The 23,162-nt window shown below is 37.7% G+C and overlaps 1 protein-coding gene across 1 annotated transcript; it reads left to right on the top strand.

Annotated features, from left to right (window-relative positions):
* Positions 1-16,743: 16,743 nt before the first annotated feature.
* Positions 16,744-22,820, top strand: LOC142613988 (phosphoglycerate mutase-like protein 1). The gene is made up of 10 exons (XM_075786516.1): positions 16,744-17,076; positions 17,787-17,848; positions 17,963-18,070; positions 18,529-18,608; positions 19,202-19,364; positions 19,632-19,706; positions 19,848-19,936; positions 21,298-21,417; positions 22,145-22,189; positions 22,272-22,820. The coding sequence occupies exons 1-10, from the start codon at positions 16,863-16,865 to the stop codon at positions 22,381-22,383; spliced, it is 1,068 nt and encodes a 355-aa protein (XP_075642631.1). The 5' UTR covers positions 16,744-16,862; the 3' UTR covers positions 22,384-22,820.
* The last annotated feature ends 342 nt before the right edge of the window (positions 22,821-23,162 follow it).

Below are 23,162 nucleotides of genomic sequence, written 5' to 3'. Positions count from 1 at the left end.
ACTCTCTAAATCTCCGTTTTCACGGAGGATTGAGAGGGGGAGGCTTCCCAGGAGGTTCACCCAGCCCACCTTTACCATCTATAATGGCCGGACTGATCCGGTGGAGCACGTGAGTCACTTCAACCAGAGGATGGCAGTGCACTCTCACAACGAGACTCTGATGTGTAAAGTCTTCCCCTCCAGCTTGGGACCTGTGGCTATGAGATGGTTTAACGGTCTCAAATCGGGGTCTGTAGGCTCATTTGGGGAGCTGACTAAGGCATTTGCTTCGCGGTTCATTACGTGTAGCAGAGTCCCTCGGCCATTGGACTCGTTGCTATCCATGGCCATAAAGGAAGGGGAGACACTGAAAGCATACTCCGACCGATACTGGGAGATGTTTAATGAAATAGATGGCGACTTTGATGAGGTGGCGCTTAATACCTTTAAGGTGGGTCTCCCTACTGATCACGACCTAAGAAAGTCTTTGACGAAAAAGCCCGTCCGTAGCGTACGCCGTCTTATGGATCGTATTGATGAGTACAAAAGGGTAAAGGAAGACCAGCAGCAGGGGAAAGGAAATGAGAAGGTTATCCCGTAGGAGAGAAGGGATTTCAGGTCGGACAGATATCACAACAACAAGCCGAGGAGGGATTACTTCGGACAATCCGGCTCGGCAGCACCTCAGGCTGTAAGTACTGTGTTCCGAGAACCAGTGCATCAGTTATTAGAAAAAGTTCGTAAAGAGCCCTTCTTCAGATGGCCCGGCAAGATGGCAGGGGACCCTGCGAGAAGAAATCAAAACCTCTTTTGTCAGTACCATCAGGATGTGGGCCACACTACCGAGAACTGTCGGACCCTGTGGAACCATCTAGAGCAGCTCGTCGGTGAGGGAAAGTTAAAGCAGCACTTGTGTCGGCCACCGGGCAGTGTCACCAAGTTGGTTCAAACAACCAGAGGAACAATTCATCTCGGCCAGCATTGGGAACAATTAATGTTATCTTTGCTGCACCTGGTAGGACCGGCTCAGGTCCCACTAGGGTGATGACGGTTTCCCATCCTCAGGCCGAGGATATGGGTAGCAGGCCAAAGAGATTAAATGGCACTTTACCCGTTTTGGGTTTCTCCGAGGAGGATAAAGTAGGGACTATCCAGCCCCATGACGATGCTCTTGTGGTTACCCTCAGGATAGGGAATTATGATGTGAGAAGGGTGATGATAGATCAGGGCAGCGGTGCAGATATCATGTACCCTGATCTATTTAAAGGGTTAAGGTTGGAGATAGAAGATCTAACTCCTTACGACTCCCCACTTATAAGCTTTGAAGGGAGAGCCGTTGTGCCGAAGGGACAGATCCGTTTACCCGTACAATCCGGCACCGAAACGGTTGAGGTGGATTTCATTGTGGTTGACGCGTACTCTCCATATACAACCATCCTCGCCAGGCCATGGCTGCATGCTCTGGGAGCCGTCTCCTCTACCTTGCACGTTAAGGTTAAATTCCCCTCGGGGGAACATGTTGAGGAAATCCTCAGCAGCCAGATAGTGGCCAGGCAATGCATATCGGCTGCAGTACTTCGTCAGTCAGAAATTGAGTTATCAACTTTGCCCATCCAGGAGTCATAGCAATTAACAGCTCCGGAGGCACCTAGAGCGATGACAGGAGATGAGGCTGTTTGTGAGGAGTTAGAGAAGTTTGTAATAACAGATGATCCAGAGAGGTTCTTCCAAGTTGGCATACGTTTGCCACACCAAGAGAAGATAGAGTTGTTGAAATTTCTGAAGGATAATTTAGATGTCTTTGCGTGGGACCCCTATGAGGCTCCAGGCGTAGATCCGAACTTCATTTGTCATCGTTTAAACGTGAATCCTGCCATCGTTCCGAGGAGGCAGCCACCTCGGCGATCTTCTCGGGAACATTCTGAGGCTGTGAAGGAAGAGGTTCTTAAACTCAAAAGGGCGGGGGCTATCAAAGAAGTTTTCTACCCTGAATGGTTGGCTCATACTGTTGTTGTTAAAAAGAAGAACGGCAAGTGGAGAGTATGTGTGGACTTTACTGATCTGAACAAGGCCTGCCCTAAAGATTTGTTCCCAATGCCACGGATTGATCAACTGGTAGATGCTACTGTCGGACATCCTCAGATGAGTTTCTTGGACGCCTTCCAGGGTTACCACCAAATTCCCTTGGCGTTAGAGGATCAGGAGAAGACTGCTTTCATTACTCCAACCGGGAACTATCATTATAAGGTCATGCCCTTTGGGTTAAAAAATGCTGGGGCTACTTATCAAAGAATGATGACCCGAATGTTTGAACAGCAACTGGGGAAAACCATAGAGGTATACGTGGATGATATGGTGGTGAAGAGTAAGACAGTACCTTCACACATGACAGATCTGGCCGACACCTTCCAGATGCTAAGGAAGTATAAGTTACGCCTTAACGCCTCCAAATGCTCTTTTGGCGTAGGGTCTGGAAAGTTCTTGGGATATATGATTACTCATAGGGGCATAGAGGTAAACCCAGTGCAGGTTAAGGCTATTCAGAATTTGCAGCCGCCTCGAAACCCAAAAGAGATTCATAAATTGACCGGAATGATTGCTGCGTTGAATAGATTTATCTCTCGGTCAGCTGACCGATGCCGTCCTTTCTTTCAGTTGTTGAACAAGTGGAAAGGGTTTCAATGGACCGAGGACTGCGAGTTAGCTTTCCAACAGCTTAAGCATTATCTTTCTCGCCCACCCATTTTATCTCGCCCTGAGGTGGACGAGGTTTTGTTCGCTTATCTGGCCGTGGCTGTCCACGCGGTGAGCTTAGTCCTTATAAGGAGTGAAAGCGGAGTGCAAAGACCGATCTATTACGTTAGTAAGTCCTTGAATGAGGCCGAGGTGCGCTATCTGCCCTTGGAAAAAGCGCTTCTGGCTGTAGTCCACGCCACGCGCAAACTTCCTCATTATTTCCAATCTCATACTGTGGTTGTTTTGACCCAGTTGCCTCTCAAGGCTGTGTTGCGTAATGCTGATTATTCCGGCAGGGTGGCAAAATGGGGAACCATTTTGGGAGCTTTTGATGTTAAATATAAGCCTCGCACCTCGGTGAAGGGTCAGGTCCTCGCTGACCTGGTGGCGGAATTTGCCGAACCATTGCTGGAAGAAACTCTGAAAGAGGCCCACATGGGTGAAAAATCAGTTGAGGCAATCACAGTTGCGGTGTCTCCGATTTGGGAAGTGTATGTGGACGGGGCTGCTAATCAAAGAGGGTCTGGTATTGGACTCGTTCTAATGTCCCCTGAAGGAATTGTCTTTGAAAAATCTTTAAGATTGGCCTTCTCGGCTACTAACAACGAGGCCGAGTACGAAGCAGTCTTGGTAGGCATGCAGATGGTACGTAAGATGGGCGGTAAGGAAGTCCATGTCTTCTCGGACTCCCAACTGGTGGTCGGCCAGGTCATGGGGACCATGGAGGCTAGAGACCTCAGAATGCAGGAATATTTGGCCCAGATCAAACTTCAGCAAACTGAGTTTGGTTCCTTCGCCTTAACCCATATCTCTCGGAGCGGGAACACTCATGCAGACTCCTTAGCCACGCTGGCAACTACCTCGGCTCAAGGTTTACCTAGGGTTATCCTCGTTGAGGATTTACTAAAACCCTCTGTTGTTATTGCCGACGCACCCCGCATCCATCTAATAAGGCCTGGACCTAGCTGGATGGACGCGATCGTATCCTTTCTTAAAAATGACCTCCTTCCCGAGGACAGGGCTGAAGCAGAAAAGATACGTCGAAAGAGGCCGCGTTTCTGGTTGTCCGAGGACCAGAAGCTATACAAACGATCCTTTTCAGGACCGTACTTGTTGTGTGTGCACCCTGAATCAACAGACACATTACTGGAGGAACTGCATGAGGGAATTTGTGGGAGCCACACTAGGGGAAGGTCCTTAGCCCATAGAGCCCTGACTCAGGGCTATTGGTGGCCCAATATGCAGAGGGAGGCTCAGGACTATGCCAGAAAATGTGATCAATGTCAGAGGTTCACCCCTAATATTCACCAACCTGGAGGGGTTCTCAACCCTCTCTCCAGTCCTTGGCCCTTCGCACAATGGGGCTTGGACATTGTAGGGCCATTTCCGAGGGCCGCTGGAAACAAAAGATGGCTTCTTGTGGGAACAGACTATTTCACCAAGTGGGTTGAGGCCGAGCCCTTGGCAAATATTAGAGATGTTGACTCCAAGAAGTTCGTCTGGAAAAACATCGTCACTAGATTCGGAATACCACACACACTCATCTCAGACAATGGTGTCCAATTCGATAGTAAGGCTTTTAGGAAGTATTGTGGTGACATGGGTATCATAAATAGATATTCCACCCCAGTTTATCCTCAAGGAAATGGACAAGCCGAGGCTGTTAACAAGGTCATAGACAACGGGCTCAAGAAGAGGTTGGACGATGCGAAAGGTAGATGGGTAGAAGAGCTCCCTCATGTTCTGTGGACGTATCGGACTACACCGCGCAGTCTCATCGGAGAAACGCCATTCTCAATGACTTATGGAGCTGAGGCGGTGATACCACTGGAATCTGGTTTTCCTACCCTAAAGACGAGTTCTTTTAGCCCAGAGAATAATAAAGGACTCCTAGAAAAGGATCTAGATTTACTTGAGGAACGGCGTGAGGCAACTATGGTCCAAATGGCTTATTATCAACAGAAGCTAAAACGAGGGTATGATGCCCACGTAAAACTAAGACCACTCGCGCCAGGTGATCTTGTATTAAGGAAAGTTGTAGGCACTTCTAAGAACCCAGCTTGGGGTAAGTTGGGACCCAATTGGGAAGGCCCCTATCGCATTGTTTCAGTAGCAGGTATAGGGTCGTATAGGTTAGTTGACCTAGACGAAAGAATTGTACCACGTCCATGGAATGTAAATAATCTTAGAAGGTATTATTATTAATGAAATGAGCTTTTGTCAATTAATATTTCAAAGTTATGAGTAGCTCTGATGCTCGCAGTTATCATTTTTAAGAATCAAACAGAAACTTGGTTAAGTGCAGTCCTCGGACCACAAACCTTGTGAAAATTTATGTCTTGTCATTTGTTAAATAGAACCTTAGCTATGCCGGGTCTTCGGACCTCCTGCTTTGGGAAAATTAACATTTGAGGTTATCATTTTTAAGAATCAAACAGAAACTTGGTTAAGTGCAGTCCTCGGACCACAAACCTTGTGGAAATTGATGTCTTATCATTTGTTAAACAGAACCTTAGTTATGTCGGGTCTTCGGACCTCCTGCTTTGGGAAAATTAACATTTGAAGTTATCATTTTTAAGAATCAAACAGAAACTTGGTTAAGTGCAGTCCTCGGACCACAAACCTTGTGGAAATTGATGTCTTATCATTTGTTAAACAGAACCTTAGTTATGTCGGGTCTTCGGACCTCCTGCTTTGGGAAAATTAACATTTTGAAGTTACTGTTCTAAAGAATCAAACAGAAACTTGGTTAAGTGCAGTCCTCGGACCACAAACCTTGTGGAAATTGATGTCTTGTCATTTGTTAAACAGAACCTTAGCTATGCCGGGTCTTCGGACCTCCTGCTTTGGGAAAATTAACATTTGAAGTTATCATTTTTAAGAATCAAACAGAAACTTGGTTAAGTGCAGTCCTCGGACCACAAACCTTGTGGAAATTGATGTCTTATCATTTGTTAAACAGAACCTTAGTTATGTCGGGTCTTCGGACCTCCTGCTTTGAGAAAATTAACATTTGAAGTTATCATTTTTAAGAATCAAACAGAAACTTGGTTAAGTGCAGTCCTCGGACCGCAAACCTTGTGGAAATTGATGTCTTACCATTTATTAAACAGAACCTTAGTTATGTCGGGTCTTCGGACCTCCTGCTTTAGGAAAATTAACATTTTGAAGTTACTGTTCTAAAGAATCAAACAGAAACTTGGTTAAGTGTCGCCCTCGGACCACCAGCCTTGTGGAAATTGATGTCTTATCATTTATTAAACAGAACCTTAGTTATGTCGGGTTCTCGGACCTCCTACTTTGGGAAAATTAACATTTGAAGTTACAACTTTGATAAAGGTTATCTCCTTATTATGTCTGGATGTTAATGCGTTACTGTTTATTAAACTCGGATCTTAAGTTTTATATCTTTAAGTGTTAACCAATTTTGTGTAAGGAATGGTCCTCGGATCTTACATCCTACTAGAAACAGTGTTATGCATTATAAGGGTTTAATTGTTATATGAGGTCCTCTCTTCTTTTTAATCGAGGCATTGTTCAAATATATTAACCATGTCACCTTTTATTAAATCTTTAATAATATGCGCGTGATTATGTGAAAGTTATGATTGTGCAATCCTTGGAGTTAGATTTATTTACTCTGAGAAACTTCTGTAATAAGTACAAAAAGAATAAAGTAAAAACAGATACAACCCAAGTGAAAAGCAAATGAAATTGTTCTTCATTAATCAGTCAAGTATACATTACATATATAATTCAAATATGGAAAAAGAGAAGTCCTAAAGATAGGTCCTAAGCTTTTGTAGGGGGTCTTGCTGAGAGGTACTGGTGCCCTCGGTCTTTCTCAACTCCAGCTCAAAGGGAGTCAAGACTTGCTTTCCCTTATCTGCTGTCTTCGTTGGAAGGACGTTGGGTTCCACTGTCTGGCTCAAGTCCTTCTCTGCATCCCCTCCTCCTTCCTTCTCTTTGTTGGAACCAGAAGGTTCTGTAGGATCAGGAATTTGCTGAGGGACCACCGGAGGTAGAGCAGGAAGAGTTGTCTCAGGGGTAGGAGTAGCAGCAGGAGCCTCTTCAATCTCCTGTATTTCCAAGGGAAGCCAAACGTTCTCGGACTTCCTCAGATTTGAAGATAGAGGAACTCCTGCTACGTTTAAAGCTTCCCCCCATACTTTTTGACAGTATTCCCGGCATAAAGCCGCGAACTCTTCTGTCAGCTGCTCCTCTGTGGTTGTTACCCCTTCTTCGAAACTCGCCTGCTTGGCAGCTTGAAGAGAGAGTTGGAAGGAGCTGGCTTCTTCCTTCATCAACGCCAGTTCCTTTTTCAGATCCGAGCACTCCCTTTGAGCTTGGGAGAGCTCTTCATCTCTTTCGCGAAGGAGCTTGCGTTGTCCTTCTATCTGGGTCTTCATGGTCTTCAAGTTTGACTCGACCCCATTTTTCTCTCTCCTCAGATCAGCCACCTCTGAGGTCAACTTCTCATTCTCAGCAAGGGCTGTGCCCAAGGACTTCTCAGTCTCCAGCCTGATTTCGAGCTCAGTTCTGGCTATCTTCCGAGTGTCTTCTATAAACTTCTCGGCTACAAAGATCTCCTGAATGGCCTGTAACAAAGTATGATGGAATTAGGAATAGTAAAAAAAAAAATAAAAAAAATAAAAAGAAACTTAAACTTACTTATAAATATTGTTAAAAGTGGAATCTTCCTAAAAAAGGGAAAAACTTACCAGCGCTAAGTCTCTTTTTAGTGAGAGGAATAGTTGTGGCTGGCCCATTTTTTCCAAGGTCTCCATGTCCTTGGGCAGCAGGAGAGGGCGTTCCAACACTTCGGCCAAGTGGTGGGCATGGCCTTGTTGAACCGCCCTTATACTGGACTGGCAGGAGATGGGTGCGCCGTCCAGTCTTAGATCGGGGGACCAGGTGGTCGGTGCTCGACGCACTTCAGCCTCGTCCCTGATTTCCCCGATTTCAACCGAGCGGGCCCTACCCTTGCCTTTGTCCAGCTTCTGCTGCTGAACCGGTGGGAGTTGTTGTCGTGGTTTCTTGGGGTCCTTATTGATCGTCCCCTCGGTATCCCCCTTTCTCTTCTTCTTGGGATCCTCGGCTAGGAATTTTGGTTCAGCTGGAGGAGGGGGAGGTGGTAAAGATGGGGGAACTCGGGACGTCCCCGTCTTTTTCTCTACAACCTTAGCAGCTCTATTGGTGAGGAGACCCTGCATTCTTCCCATATCTTCTTCAAATTCGTCTTCGGGTAGGGCAACCACAAACCCTGCAATTCCAGAGGCCTCGGTGGCTTCTTCCTCCTCGTCGGAAAGTACAACAAACTGATTCCCGCGAGGTCTCTCGGTGTCTTCGAAATGGAATTGATCTATCTCGTCGTCAAGTGTATGCGAAGAAGACACCTGCTCTTCTGGAACGACAGTTGCTTGTGAGTGCACGGCGAGGGGAATTGCTGCTATAGGCTGGTTGTACAAAACGGTGTTAGGAGCGTCCAGGAGGTCGCGGTCGTCCAGAAAGTGGGGCCGAGCTACGTTTATCCTCCTTCGTCTTCGGTCACCCGCAACTATGGCGTTTTCTATCTCCTGGAAGTTCGAGGAAATGGGAGTGTACCCTAGAATGAGATGAGCAGCCCGTAGTTGTAAGTCTTCGCTAATGTACACCTCGGAGCGAAGTACTCGGTTTAGATCTGCGACGTTACAGTGACTCAGACGAGAACGCACGTGTTGTTTATCTGCAAAAAAGACATCAAAACAAACAAATCTGGTCAGATTCACACAGATATTTAACAAGTTTAAGTAAGTGTGAATATGCATTTCTGTGTGTGTTAGAAGAAGTTGTGTTGTGGGGAGATTAATCCTACGGCATCGCACCTGGATCCCCCCACTCAACTGGGCAGTGGAAGCCGTCGTGCCAGTTCCCAGAGACGATCAGGTGGTCGTCCTTCATACCTTTGTTGGATTTGGGCAGACAGGAGATTAACCTAACGACACTAGAACGGGACTTAATGTAGTAACCTACGTTGGAAAGTTTATGGGACTCATATAGAAACACGACATCGTGCCATGTGAGGTTTAAACCCATCTGCTCGTTCAGAGCATCTACACTACCCAAAACTCTAAAAACGTTTGGGAGGCACTGATCGGGACACAACCGGTGGTTGCGAAGGTACTCCCTAGTTACAGGTTTCATTGGAAGGGTCATCCCACCCTCTATAAAGGCTATCATTGGGATGATAACCTCTCCCTCTTTCCTAGAACCGGCCACGGCTTCTGCCGGGCAATATTTTAACCCTACATCACTGGGAATACGGTATTTGGCCCTAAAGCCTTCCATCCCAGCAGCGGTATCAACTAGACACTTAAACCTACCCATTAGAAAGGAACGAAAGGCTAAACTCTAAAGGGGAGAATATTTACGAAGACAGCCGAGGACTGTATCCGAGGAAAAAAGGTTAAGAATAGAGAGAGCAAGAACTTACAAAGTTGAAGGTACAGGTTCCCACGGTTTTCTGCAGGTAAAGTATGATTGTTGATGTTTTGATGGGATTAGTCCCTGATGAATTAAATGAAGGCGCAGGTTCCCGAAGCGTCACGACGTGCGAAAAGGCGGCCTCGAAATTATATTTGTCCCGCCTAAAATTTCGTGGAGTAACGAGGACCGTTGGATGCCCATCTCACCGTTGAACATGGGAGACAAAGAGTAACTTACAGTAATAAATGCGCGCGTTTTTGAAAATAAAACCGCCAAGTGGCATCTTCTGGGACGCGAAACGATTTCCACACGTGCCATCACTTATGAAGTGTGTGGAGTGGATCCTCGTTAGATCAAAACCCTATTTTTCTCCTCGGATGTCGAAAATTAGAGTTTTGAGGGGCTATTGTGGGGAGTAAAAAGACCTTGATGGGAAAATGGGCCGTTGGGTCATGCTAAGGAAGGCCGACATGCTCTTGGGTTTAGGACTTCTTAGTACTACGGGTCGGCCCATACGCTGAAGGTTCGAGGATCCAGCCGAGGATGATTTTTCCCTTCGGACTGACACCGAAGAACCCGGGACTTCATGGTAAAGGTTAGGGAATGACATGGACAAAACCAATGGTTAAAGGGGGTGAACCCTTGAATGTCCTAGAAGCACCGATGTTGGAAAAATGTCAAAGATAAAGGCTGCTACCTCCACATTAAAGACCTTGCACCTACCACCCTGGCCGCATTAATGGGGAAGTGACACTTAAACAGTGGAAGGGAAACTTCTGGTTACTATTCAAAGGCACTAAGAAAAGAAATATCTAGGCTAAGGGGGAGTTGGGGCAACACGTGTACAAAGTATTAAAAAAAGGAGTATTTAAGGAGGAACCTAAAAGAGAAAAAGGGACGGACTTTTTGTAACCTAAAAGGAAAAAGAAACAAAGAGAAAGATATAATATAAGAACAACTCTCGGCTTACATCCGAGGAAGCTGATTTACAATATTCCTTGTTGTTTCCAAGTACTTGCAATCTTTAGTTTGTCATTTAATCCTCACACACTTCTAACCTGGGTTTCAAGCCCACACTCTACAAATTCATATTGTTTAAGGCTCATTGGGCCTGAGCCCATAACTGTTTTTGGGGCCAGGTGCAATTGTGCACTTACAGATAGCGTTCGATATTATTTGTTCCATAAGGTCGATATTCTAGTTAAGCACATGAGAAAAAAAAAATTTGTGTTAGCTTTCACTTTTTGAATTTAGTTGTCTTTTATAAGTATATGTGTTTGATAACATATATATGATATACAGTATAATATTAAGGATTCAAAAATTATCAATTTGAGCTACTAAATTATAGGCACGCCAAATATTCATATTATTGTGAATGATGTCAGTCTTAATTACACGAATCAAGACTTCAAAAAAAAAAAATTACACGAATCAAGTATTTTTTTTAATTATACAGAAAATAAATGCATGCAGCATGCATGTCGATCAATTGCATGCCACCCTCTTTTTTATTATTTATATTTACCTCTCTCTCTTTTTAGAATAGCATAACTTTATTAAAAAGAAGATAAAAACATTACATTTTGAACCAATGTGGACTCAATAGTAACAGGATTTTTCTCTCTTGATCTATATAAAACCCATTACATATTTAATCTCCTCATCACAATTACATAATAATTTATCTTTTATCAAGAAGAAAAAATTGCTTGAGTCTTTTAGTAATGGAGAGTGGAAGTGTTCCGGTACAGTCCTCAACCTCAAGTTCTCTAGTAACCCCTAAATCCAATGCAGCGGCTCAGTCCTCGAATCCTTCAGTAACCCCTGATGCAACAAAAAAGCCAGAACCACCAGAAAATAAACCAAGTTTGAAGAGGAAATTGTAAGCTTATTTCTTTGTTTGTAGTTGAGAAATGTGTTTTATTGTATACACCACCTTGGAAAAAAGAAGAGATGAATTTCAAATTATTTTATTTTAATCGATGATTAGGTGTTTTGAGACTTGACAAAAAGTAAATGCTAGAAAGATTACAATTTTTTTTAAAAAAAACTTACAAGTTGACATAATTATGAATGTGACTAATGTCATTTAAAAACACACACACACACACACACATATATATATATATATATGCTACCCTCGAGATTAATAATGACTTTATATATTCTTGTTTTACAGATTATTCACTATTGGATTACCTATGTGTAAATGTCTCTCATTCTCCACATTGGAAAAGAAAAAATGACAAAATTTAACTACAAAATTGGTTGTAGTTTAAGATTATAAATTCACTAAATAAAATAAATATTACTATATATTTTGAAAATTTAACTATTAAATTGCATGTTCTTTACACTCTTAATACACATGTCAAACTTTATGTCAATTGGATATTATTTACTATATGATCTTTAAGCTTATATTTTATGCATAATTTTAAATTACAAAAACTAAAAATTTTAAAAAATTATTGATGACATAGCTATTGATCTTTAATTTTCTTAAAATTTTGTAAGCATAGATAATATAAGAAAAAGATGTGATCCAATAGTAGATTTGTCAAATTCACTTCTAATAAAAATATATTGAGCCTCTGTTTGGATACCAATGAAAAATGAAAATTATTTTACTATTCAGCTTATTTTTGCTACTATTCTGGGGTCTTACTGCACTTTTTGGTACTATTCATGTGTCTCACTATACTATTTTAACTAATTTTTACCTTTATCTACAGTACTTTTAGCAATAAGTTTTCAATTTCAGCAAAATATGAAGTATCTAAACAGACCTTAAGTAAGATTGTACCCTAAGACTACAACCAATTTTGTAACTAAACTTTGTCTAAGAAAAAATAAGTTTATACTATTAGAAATTAATAGAGTTCAAAAAGATTTAACATTGTATGGATATTCTGAAGAAATTTTACTCTATTGCTAGTACAAGAAACAATTATCACAAGTAGCTCTCTCTCTCTCTCTCTCATCTATTTACAACAAATATAAAATAAAAATTGCTCATTGTAGACATCACATTTTGCAACATTCATTTGATTTCACTAAGGGTAAAACGTCATTATAAAACATAAGAATGAATTGGTAATATAATTATTTATTTTAAAAAAAAAACAGATGTCCTAATGATCAAATTGACATATTATGTGTTTAAATCATACCACTAGATTAAAAGATATAGACAAATAAATCAAAATTAACAATTGTATGCATCCTTTCGATTGAGGTTGATCGGCGATCACATTTGATTTAGAATAATTAATGATGATTGTTTCTTTTAAAGAATTAATTTTAATTAATTATGTGTCATAATCTTATTGGATTTAATTAAAAAAAATCATAACCATTGCACACCCTTGACGCGATGGTCACTTTTCATGTATAAGTGCTTGTGTGGTGTGGGGGGCAAGGGCCGGGGTTCAAGTCTCTAGGAGGGAACTTTACACACATATACATTTAGATTATATTATAGTAGAATTTCCATCTTGTATTAAAAAAAAAAATCATAAACAAATGGTTCTTTAAGGTGATGGACATAATCTATATAACTAATTAATTATCTTTTAGTTTAAGACAGTTAATTAATTGTTTTAAATTCATTAATCGGGCCTACATTATCTGACTTTAGAGTGGTTAAATTTAAAAAAATCATAAACAAATGGTTCTTTAAGGTGATGGACATAATCTATGTAACTAATTAATTCTCTTTTAATTTAAAAAGTTAATTAATTGTTTAAAATTCATAAATGGACCCTATATTATCTGACTTTAAAGTTTAAAGTGGTTAAATTTTAGGTCCAGACTGGATTATGTCTTGAAACTAATTTAAAAAATGCCAAAAATCATAAAAAGAAAATGAAATAGAACTTTAGGCCCAACTGACGATTTGGAATTTGGATTTGGCCTCTACCCACTAAATTTTCAACCTTTTTTTCTATATTATCTGATTGTCAACTAATATCTCATCAGTTTCTTAAACTCATCCATGCTTATTGCAATGCCTTCCACTCCCTCTATAAAATAGAGGTGGATTCACAATTCAAAAGAAAATTTCTTGGAGCTCTAGAGAAAGCTGTATAGCACGATCATTAGGCTTTTAGTGATCATTCAGTGTACGGCCAAGTCCTTTGTAACAAAAACCCTCTAGAATCTAGCCTCAAAACCTAAATATTTACTAACATTTCACCCAAAATCCTCCTAGACAGTAGACACCGAACCATAATATTAGGATCATCAACCAAACCCTAGTTGATTATTAAGCCATGTGCATGCAAGATATATTTATTGTTCTTATTCTTTGTTTAATAAATTCTAAATAATCAAGAACATGCTTGTTCTATGATGATATGGGTTGATTTAGGATCAAAGCATGTTTTGTGATGTTCATATATATGCTCAGAGCTTTTCCCCCTATAAGACTCTAAACGCTAGAACTTTTTTTTTTTTTTTTTTCTACTAATGAGATGTTAGTTGAATAGATGAAAGGACATAATGGTGGCCACTAGATATATTTTAATGGTCCATTTGGTTGGGTTGATTTTAGGAGATATGGAAAAGAAGAAGAGAAAATGAAATTTTTGTGTGTTTAGTTAGAGCATTAGCATAGATGTAAAACTTCCCAAATTGCTATTATAGCTCCACGTATGTCCAAAACCACCAACATCTGGTTGGTATATCCACAAAATTTTCCCACATAGCTATAGTAAGGTTGTAAATTTACAACATAAATTTACTTATTTAAGGGTCTATTTGGATACCACTTATTGCTAAAAACTAAAAACATTATAGCAAAATAATTTTTAAATATGTGAATAGTACCGTGGGACCTATTTTTAAGGTTCCAAACGCACACTAATTCTCTTCCTCTCTAGCTGGTTGTGTGGATTTGATGGAGAGAGAGAGGAAGAGAGGAAATTAAAGAGAGAAGAAAGAGATGAGAGAAAATAGAGAGAAATGAGTTATTTATATTATTGGATTTGGTAGTTTATATTATTTTAATGAGTTGTATATTTTAAAATAAAAATTGGAACGTTAGATAAGTTGTAAAATAGTATGGTAAAATAGGTAAAATAGATTTTTAAAGTGTAAAATAAATTATTTTTTTTTCCAAATCTCCAAATGCTAATACTCCTAGAGAAGAAAATATGAGAGAAAACTAAAGGTGTTCAAATATTTTCTTTTTTAGCCTACCAAAATGTTATCTCTCCATAATAAAAATGAAAAGTAAATTCAAGAGAAAAATGCATGAGACAAAATGTCTCGTGTTTTAGACAAATTTGCACCCCCCCCCCCCCCCCCCCACGTGCAACGCTTTGTTATATTGTTTTTTTTTTTGTTCTCTCTCTCTCATTTGTTTTTGGTCTTTTTGTTCTATTTACTTTAAGCACTTTTTTTTTTTTTTTTTTTTTTGTCTTCTTACTTCTTCTATTCACATCTATTCTCATTTTTTTTTTCCTCCTTCTATTTTGGGTTCTTTTATATATATATATCTTATTAGTTTTATCTAAGAGCATGAAAGTAAATTTATACAATCTAAGTTTCCTATGCTTTCATTTTTCTTCTAAAATGAATAAAAAGTTTTTTATTCCCCACTTTTCCAACTCTAACCAAACACTATGAAAGAAAACTAAAATCTCTTATACCCTCCCACTTTTTTATTACTCTTTTATTTTCCATCATTTCATTTTTTTTATCTCCCAACCAAACAAACTCTAAAAAACCAAATTCAATAAAGAAAAGTGAGTGTTTAACACTTTTCTCAACTTCTAACTTTAGCTTCTCATTTTAAATCAATAAAACATCTAATAAATTTTATTCTATGTAATTTTATCTTTTTAAAATGTAATTAATACATCAATCTATGTAATTTTCGTTAGATTGTATATAGAAGCAAAATCATAATAACGTTATTATTCGTATTCAAATTGATGCAAATTACTAATTAGCATTTTTATTATTATTTTTAATCAATGAAAAGGTACATAGAAAAGGTCGAAAAAAGGAGGTGAGATTTTGCCGACTGCCAAGTGGCATGCTCCCGCTGGTCTAAAACCATGACCTCTCATATTTTTTATTAAAAAAAAAAAAAAAAAAAAACAGAAAGAGAAAAAAACGATGGCTTGCCGACTTGGTAATGCTACCAGGAAAAAAGAAGTGAGTAGACGGAACTATTAAGACAGTGACCAGTTGCTTATCAATTACACCTAAACCAATCATTTTTCTCTAAGCTTAGGTTTTTTTTTTTTTTTTTTTTTTTTGTGCATACGTTCTTTTACCTTATAGTTGTGACAAAAATATTGTAACATAAATTATGGTATTAAATTTTTTCAACTACAAAGTTGTTGAGAGATAAATTATAGGGCAATGACTTACAAAATGCACATATATCAATGCTTCAAATAGACCTTATTTGGTGAAAAATTTAATCTTAACACGGAAAAATATAAGTCTATCTAAGACATTGACACGTGTTCATTTTTTAGGGGCAAATGTTAACGAGCACAGCATAGGTGTTTGTTAAAGTTGTACAAAAGCGAGTCTTATTTAATAAAAAAAAATGAATAAATAAACGAAAATGGTATAAAACTTTTTTTTTTTTTTTGTTATTTCAATATTTTTTCTCTCTATAAAATTCACCCACACTAAAAAAAATATGACTTAAAACTGTAAAAATGACAAAAAATTATACCAAAAACAGTCCAAATTTGCTATTACACCTTATGTCCGTTAACACAACCATTTTTTAAGAATTCAAGAAAGATTGCTGGGCTTAAAGAGTTATATTTAGGGGTGTGTATGGGTCAGGTTGACGGAATTTTTTGACCTAATCTACTATGGTGGGTAAAAAAAATTCAACCTAACCCAACTCATCATATAAGTCCAACCCAACCCAACCCAATCCAACCCAACCCACATGGGTCGGGTTGAACACATGGGTTGGACAAATTATTATTATTATTATTATTATTAAATTGAGTAGAAGAAAATATAAATATATTAAAAAACCCAAAGAATAGTATCAATATAACTCCTTGAAGGCAAACAATACTAATGACTAAATAACAATAGTAATTTATTAGGGTTTGTGTAAACTAATTAGCTTTTCTATAAAATAGGAAGAGCTGATTATTTTAAAAATTTTATTAATTATATAATATATTTTAAGTGTGTATATATATATATATATATATATATATATATATATATATATATATATTAAATATATGAGTAGGTCGGATTAGATTTGACAAGTTTAAAATTTTATGACTCAACCTCAATCCGACCCGCTATAAAAAAATTTGTAACCCAATCTAACCCAACCCACCAAAGTTTAAAAATGGACCCAAGCCGGTAAGTTGGGTTAGTTGTTTTGGTGGGTGGAGGCTGCACACCCCTAGTTATATTCAATCGCATATTCGCATACACCCTCCAACGACTTCAAAAAATAACTTACGTAACGTGTTGTGGAATAGTAAAAGTAGCGAGCTATTAAGCCAGCGTTGCGTAATTTCCCAAACTAATATAAACGTTTTCCAAATCCAGAGAGAGAGAGAGAGAGAGAGAGAGTCCGTACCACTCGGACCGAATCAGCGGGGAGTAGAGGCAAGTGGCGACACAGACATTATCGGATTCTGTGCCTATTTAGTATTTATTATATACATTGAACCATGAACATCACCACTATATATAGTACTCCAACAGCTTCTTCTTGTGCTCTAAACTCTTCCTCATTTGTCTCTCTCCCTACTGCTCTCACTTCCTTTTCTAAGCTCCTTTCTTCTTCTTCTTCTTCTTCACCACCACATCGTTCTCTTCGTCTTCGAAGTCGAACTACTCTTCCACCGAGGATTCTCTGCTCCTCTTCTTCTCTCTCTGTTTCAGGTTGGATTTTTCTTTAGCTTTGATGATTTGCTTCGTAGACTGAATTTCTGAATTAAGTTTTTACAATGATTTGGAGCTTCAAATGTGTTGGTGATTTGGTTTTTGGAATTTACGTTTTGGTTGTGCTAATATTTGCCTATGTTTTGAATAATGCTTTGTTTGGATTTAGATTTAGATTTAGATCTTTCATTCATGGTTCCAGGTAATGATTGAACAAGTGATAATTATTAAGGATCGATTCTGCCAAAGTATATTGGTATTTTCTTTGTTATTATTATTTTTTGTTCTTTCAAACATCCTAAGTATTATTCTGGTATAAATTTGTTTTGATTCCAACCTGGCGTGTAACACTTGCTTTGCATCACATGTGTTTGTTCTGTATTTATATACATGTGGATCGCTTTTGTTAGTTATAATTTCAAGGCTGTGATTGATTGTGAGTTTCTGACATTTGCTATGTCTTTTGGGTCTTTATTCTATATTGCTTTAGTTAAAAATATATTCTGTACCTGGCCATTTTTTTTTATTAGCGTCTTGTAGAAGAACCTAATCGGTACATTCTGTGAAGCACGCACAGTGATTGATATATGGTTTTCACTTTTTATTTGGATGCCCGTACTCACATTTAGTTGATACTTTATTATGTACATGGCAAATTGGCAATATGATCTTAAGCCTTTTCTGTTGGTTGTCTACTTTTATGACTGCAGACATGGATGCCACCGGAGGTCAAAGCCTCTACCCATTGCACCGTACTAAAACTCTTCACCTGGTATGTGTATATAACGCTGCTACACATTCATTTTTGGAGATTATTTCTTGGGGTATTTTTTTTATTTTATTTGTACTTTGAAAATGGTTTGGTCTAATTAAGCCATGTATACAGGTAAGGCATGCCCAAGGGATTCACAATGTGGAAGGAGAAAAGGACCATGATGCATACTTATCTTATGATTTCTTTGACGCGAACGTTACCCCACTTGGCTGGAAGCAGGTAGCCGCTTCGTTAATTATGTTATAATTGTTTGTTTGTTGCAACTCTGTTCTTATTAAGTTGTTAAAAACTTTTATACAACTGGTTTGCTGGTGGAACACATTTAACTTTTTATCTTTAGAAAAAGTAGAATGGTCCCATAAAATTTTGCAAAAACTACTTCAATTTGAAACTGAATAAAACTTTTGGTCTTTAAATGGAGAACATAGAATTTCAAGAAGACTTTTTGCTGACCATACTTCTAGATTTTCTTACCCTGTTATTGTCTTGTATTAAAATGATTAGATATTATATTATATTATATTCTCTGTTTCATGGACTTTTTTACTTTATGCACTTGATTTGTTTTTGTCCTTGATGCATACTCAGGTGACACCACCCCTCTTCTTTTTAATATATTTTTATTACTTATCAAAAATAAATAAATGTCATGGGATGATTTCATTGTGCCATAACAGGTTGATAATTTGCGCAAGCATGTTCATGCGTGTGGACTTTCCAAAAGAATTGATTTAGTTGTCGTTTCCCCTTTGTTAAGGTAAACTTACTGCCTCCAATTATATTGCCTCCATATTTAGAAATTTTCGGTCATCCTCCTATTTGCTTAATGCTGTGTAAGTGGTGCAAACTATCTTTTCTATGATTCCTTCCACTAAGCTCATAACTGGATTCTGATGCTAAATATAAGCTCGATATTAGCACTAGCAACAAGTAGTGAACCACTTAGTAACTGACTGCTCTAGCATTATTTGTTGATGAGAGCTATTTCACCTGTTATGATTAGGTCTAGGTCTAGGTCATTCTTGCTTTAGTCACTCAAACAAGAATCTATATATGACTGAAATGAGTGTGGCTGGTCTCTGAAGTCAAAAGGTTGGGGGGACAGTTGAAAACTTTACATCATATAAACCTTAGCATGATTGTTGGATACCATTTGAAATGATTCTACCACAAATGATTGAAAGGGGATATAACCAATCGTGTAAATTAACTTAATTTTCTACTTCTTTATTCCCTGAGGGAATTTTTTTTAGAATTCTTTACATGTTGATCTCAAACAACTTTGACTCTACATGTTTAATGTCAGAAATTTTGTACTATAAGCCATGACCAACAATGACTGCATTGCAGGACCATGCAAACAGCAGTTGGAGTCTTTGGTGGTGAAGCCTACACAGATGGCATAAATGTACCTCCTCTAATGGCGGCAAATACAGGGAAAAGTGGCCGTCCTGCAATTTCAAGTCTAAATAGCCCACCATTTGTAGCAGTAGAGCTTTGCCGAGAACATTTGGTATGTCATATACATCTAATAGATATTGTATGGGCATTTTTCTTCATTTATATGACTTGCAAGTATGAAAAGTTATTATTGCATTTGTGACATCTCTCTTTGCACTTGATCCAATTACTCATAAAGAAACGAGTGAAAATTTTCACAAATGCATCCACCATCTCACTCTTCTCTCCTTTTCATTAGTTAAGACTTAGAGTTGTCTTATAAAAAAAAATTAGTCACTGGTTGTCATTTGAATTCATGTGAGTTTGTTTTTTACTACAGGGAGTTCATCCATGTGATAAGAGACGAAGCATTACCGAATATCGCCCTCTCTTTCCTGCAGTGGATTTTTCTCTGGTAAGTAATCTATCATTATTGGTGCTTTATATCAGGAGCAAGTGGCTTTGACAGTCATTTTTTCCTGTGATAATTGATTTGTTTGTTAGTCTTTAACTTAATTCTGTTTTGGAATTTAATCTTGTTTCAATTTTTGTTCAGATAGAAAATGACGATGACATCTTGTGGACGCCTGACATTAGAGAGCGGAATGAAGAAGTTGCTGCTAGGGGACAGAAGTTTTTGAAATGGTGATTGCCAATTTTTCTTTTTTTCCCTCTTGCTAAGAAAGTGATTATTCTTTTAACCAACATAACAATTAACAAAGGAATGAAATTTCTATGAACAAAATAAGAATTCAATTTCTTTAATTTCAGAATTACTCATCCATCAAAAGCTAAATGTGTAGTTGTTTCACCTCTGGCATCTCATAATATACTTTGGTATACTGTTTGATAGTGGCTAGCCTTGGGGTTTTCAAACACCATGCCTTGATTTTAAAGAGTTGTTGGGGTGCTACTTATAAATAAATTTATAAAAAAATCTTAAAAAGTGTTTTTTGTATTTTAAAATTATAAATAAAGATGAGTTTATAGATCAAATAGAAAATAACATCTGATTGACACAAAATTTGGCATACGTGTTAAGAATATAGAGAACATGTAGTCCTATGATGAGTTTTTCGAAATACTAATTCAATAAAAAGTTATTAGGTGATGTAACATTGGTCAAAGTTACACTAGGTGTAAATTGATCTTGACACTATATATATATATATATATATATATATATATATACACACACACACACACATATATCAAATTAGCTAGCATGTAGTTGTCCCATCTAAAGGAGATCATTTCATTGAGTCTTACGTGCATCCAAGGTCACCTCCTTTTATAAAGTCAACAAGCTCTAGCTCAAATGACACTTCCCTTGTAAGAGCAAGATGAAGGGTGAAATTGTGGACTTATGACTGATCAATTGCGTATCTTACCAATTAAAAATAATAAATAATTAGTTATTTGTTTGTGTTATGTAATGAGTTCAATATGTAATACATATTAGTGTGTTACATGCATCTAAAGCCCCTAATTTTTTTTTTAACAATAAAAATAATATTAGTGTTTTCAAATGCAAGGGAAATTTTTTGGCAAAGTTTCTTATTGTGGCATATAGAATGGCTTAGTAGATCTTATAAAGAAGTTTAATAACAATGCTCTTAGGTTCTGTTTAGGATCTGCTTATTTTGTTGAAACTGAAAATTTTTTGCTGAAAGTACTGTTGATAAAGGTAAAAATTAGCTGAAATGGTACAGTAGGACTCATGAATAGTACTAAAAAGTGCAGTGGGGATCATGAATAGTAACAAAAATAAGCTAAATAGTAAAATACACTAACTTTTTAATTTAGAGCCAAACGCACACTTAGTTATTGATTGTGATGATCAATGTTTTCCACATGATTCATTTATATCTTTTTCACCTTCTTTTCCTGGTTGAATATGAATTGTATAGACATTTGGAATGCGTTGGCTATTATCTGGTTGCAAGTATGGTCATAACAGTGCCACAAATTATTTCTTACTTTTTCCCACTTTTCAACTGGTCCAGGTTGTGGACACGTAAAGAGAAGGAGATTGCAATTGTCAGCCACAGTGGATTCTTGTTTCATACCCTAAGTGCTTTTGGAAATGATTGTCATCCATCTGTGAAGAGTGAAATATGCACACAGTAAGAATTATATTGATTTATATTTTTCACTTGCAACTATACACATGATCAGGTTCTCAGATTTTAAATTAAAAGAACTAAGTATGTGCTATCAGATGATCAGCGTGTTGCTTAATTTGCAATCTTGCTAATAAAAATGCTTTCTTTTGAACTTTTTATTGGTAATCTCTTATTAACTTGAAAGTAAACGCATGGTCAGTAAACATATGATCAGGTTTCTTAGATTCTAAATTAAAAGAACTAAGTACGTGCTATCAGATGAAGAGCTAGTTGCTTAATTTGCAATCTCGCTATTAGGCATGCTTTCTTTTGAACTTTTTTATTGGCAATCTCTTATTAACTTTAGAAAAAAAGGGGGGGGGGGGGGGGGTTTAAAACTGCTGGGTGAGCGAGAAACTTTTATCTTTTTATTTATTTTATTTTATTTTCTTGTACCAATTCTCTATTCTGATGAGACATCCTCATGGCAGACACTTTCGTTATGTCCCATCTAAAGCAATGTTTTACCTGTATGACTAGGAATTGGAAACTACGTGTACCCCTCCCAAACATTCACCCTACTGTGGGAGAGACATGAAAAACACAGAAATTAAACAAGGGGAATTTGCTGTAGATAAATATAACAGAGCTAGTGAAACAAGATGTTTATAAATTTTTGCAGCTTATATGATATGCTGATTTACATGCATGGTGACGAAACTAAAAAAATACAATCTGTGTTGTGCAGCTTTGCCAACTGTGAGCTTCGGTCGGTGGTGATTGTTGATAGGAGGTGAGCATTGTCATTTGCAAAACATAGAACCTATGTTATAGCTTAACGCAGAAATTTCATCTTCTGATTTTTCTTTCTGCAGTATGATTGGGTCAGATTCCTCAACAACTAACTATCCTGGAAAAATTCCTAATGGACTTGATCTTACCAGTGAAACAGCATCAGAGAAGCATCCAGAGGAAAAGGGTGCCTAACTAACTATAGCCCATGGCAATGATCAAACTGGAATAGACTAGATACACTTAATATGAGTCTTCAGAAGTGTTCACTGAGGTACTTCTCAAGTGAATATCTTCCCACAGGAGTCGAGGTGTCCATTTTTTGTGAGTTTGGTAACTCTGTTTGGCAATTTCAAGATTCCATTTTAATTTGAGTAGTTAGATTTAAAGCCTTGAACAAAGTCATAGGTGCCAATTCTTTTTCGGATGAATATGTGGACACATTTGTTTAATTCAACTAAGTTTTTCTATCTATGATGGTCGAAGAAGATAGAAGTTTAGGTGAATTATATTTACTTTCCCTTCTAAACTATTCGGATATGTAATATCTACCCTAAATTTTAAATTGTGCAATAATATTCCAAGATACACTCGAGATGCAATCTTACTATTGAAATCAATGTTACTCTTACATTGAATATTTTAGCACGTAAAACTTAAACACATTCTGTTGAATTTGATGCATCTCTTGATTTAATACAGAATTCACATGATTGTCCGAGTGTTTGATAAAATCATAAAATGTGTCGGTGTTTGCGCCAATTTTAAAGTCCAAACCATTCCTAGTAACCTTGTGTTTTGATTCTTCAATTTCCAAGTTTCCGAACTGTTGGGTTAAAATGAATTGACCTATTGCAAATTAATTAATTACCTAAATTAATTAATTAGATCAAATTATATGCAATAGCATGGTAGCACAAACAAATCATCAATTATACTAAATGCAGCAGAAATTAAATTTGGCACAGGTGATT

Source organism: Castanea sativa, chromosome 10 (assembly GCF_040712315.1).
Source record: "Castanea sativa cultivar Marrone di Chiusa Pesio chromosome 10, ASM4071231v1".
Taxonomy (NCBI): domain Eukaryota; kingdom Viridiplantae; phylum Streptophyta; class Magnoliopsida; order Fagales; family Fagaceae; genus Castanea; species Castanea sativa.
Note: the sequence above shows the minus strand (reverse complement) of the source record. Positions and strands in the feature narration are given on the sequence as shown.

Coding starts and splice junctions, on each gene's coding strand:
- LOC142613988 (XM_075786516.1), top strand. CDS start 16,863: ATGAACATCACCACTATATATAGTACTCCAACAGCTTCTTCTTGTGCT. Junction 18,071..18,528: donor CCCCACTTGGCTGGAAGCAG/GTAGCCGCTTCG, acceptor GTGCCATAACAG/GTTGATAATTTGCGCAAGCA. Junction 18,609..19,201: donor GTCGTTTCCCCTTTGTTAAG/GTAAACTTACTG, acceptor ACTGCATTGCAG/GACCATGCAAACAGCAGTTG.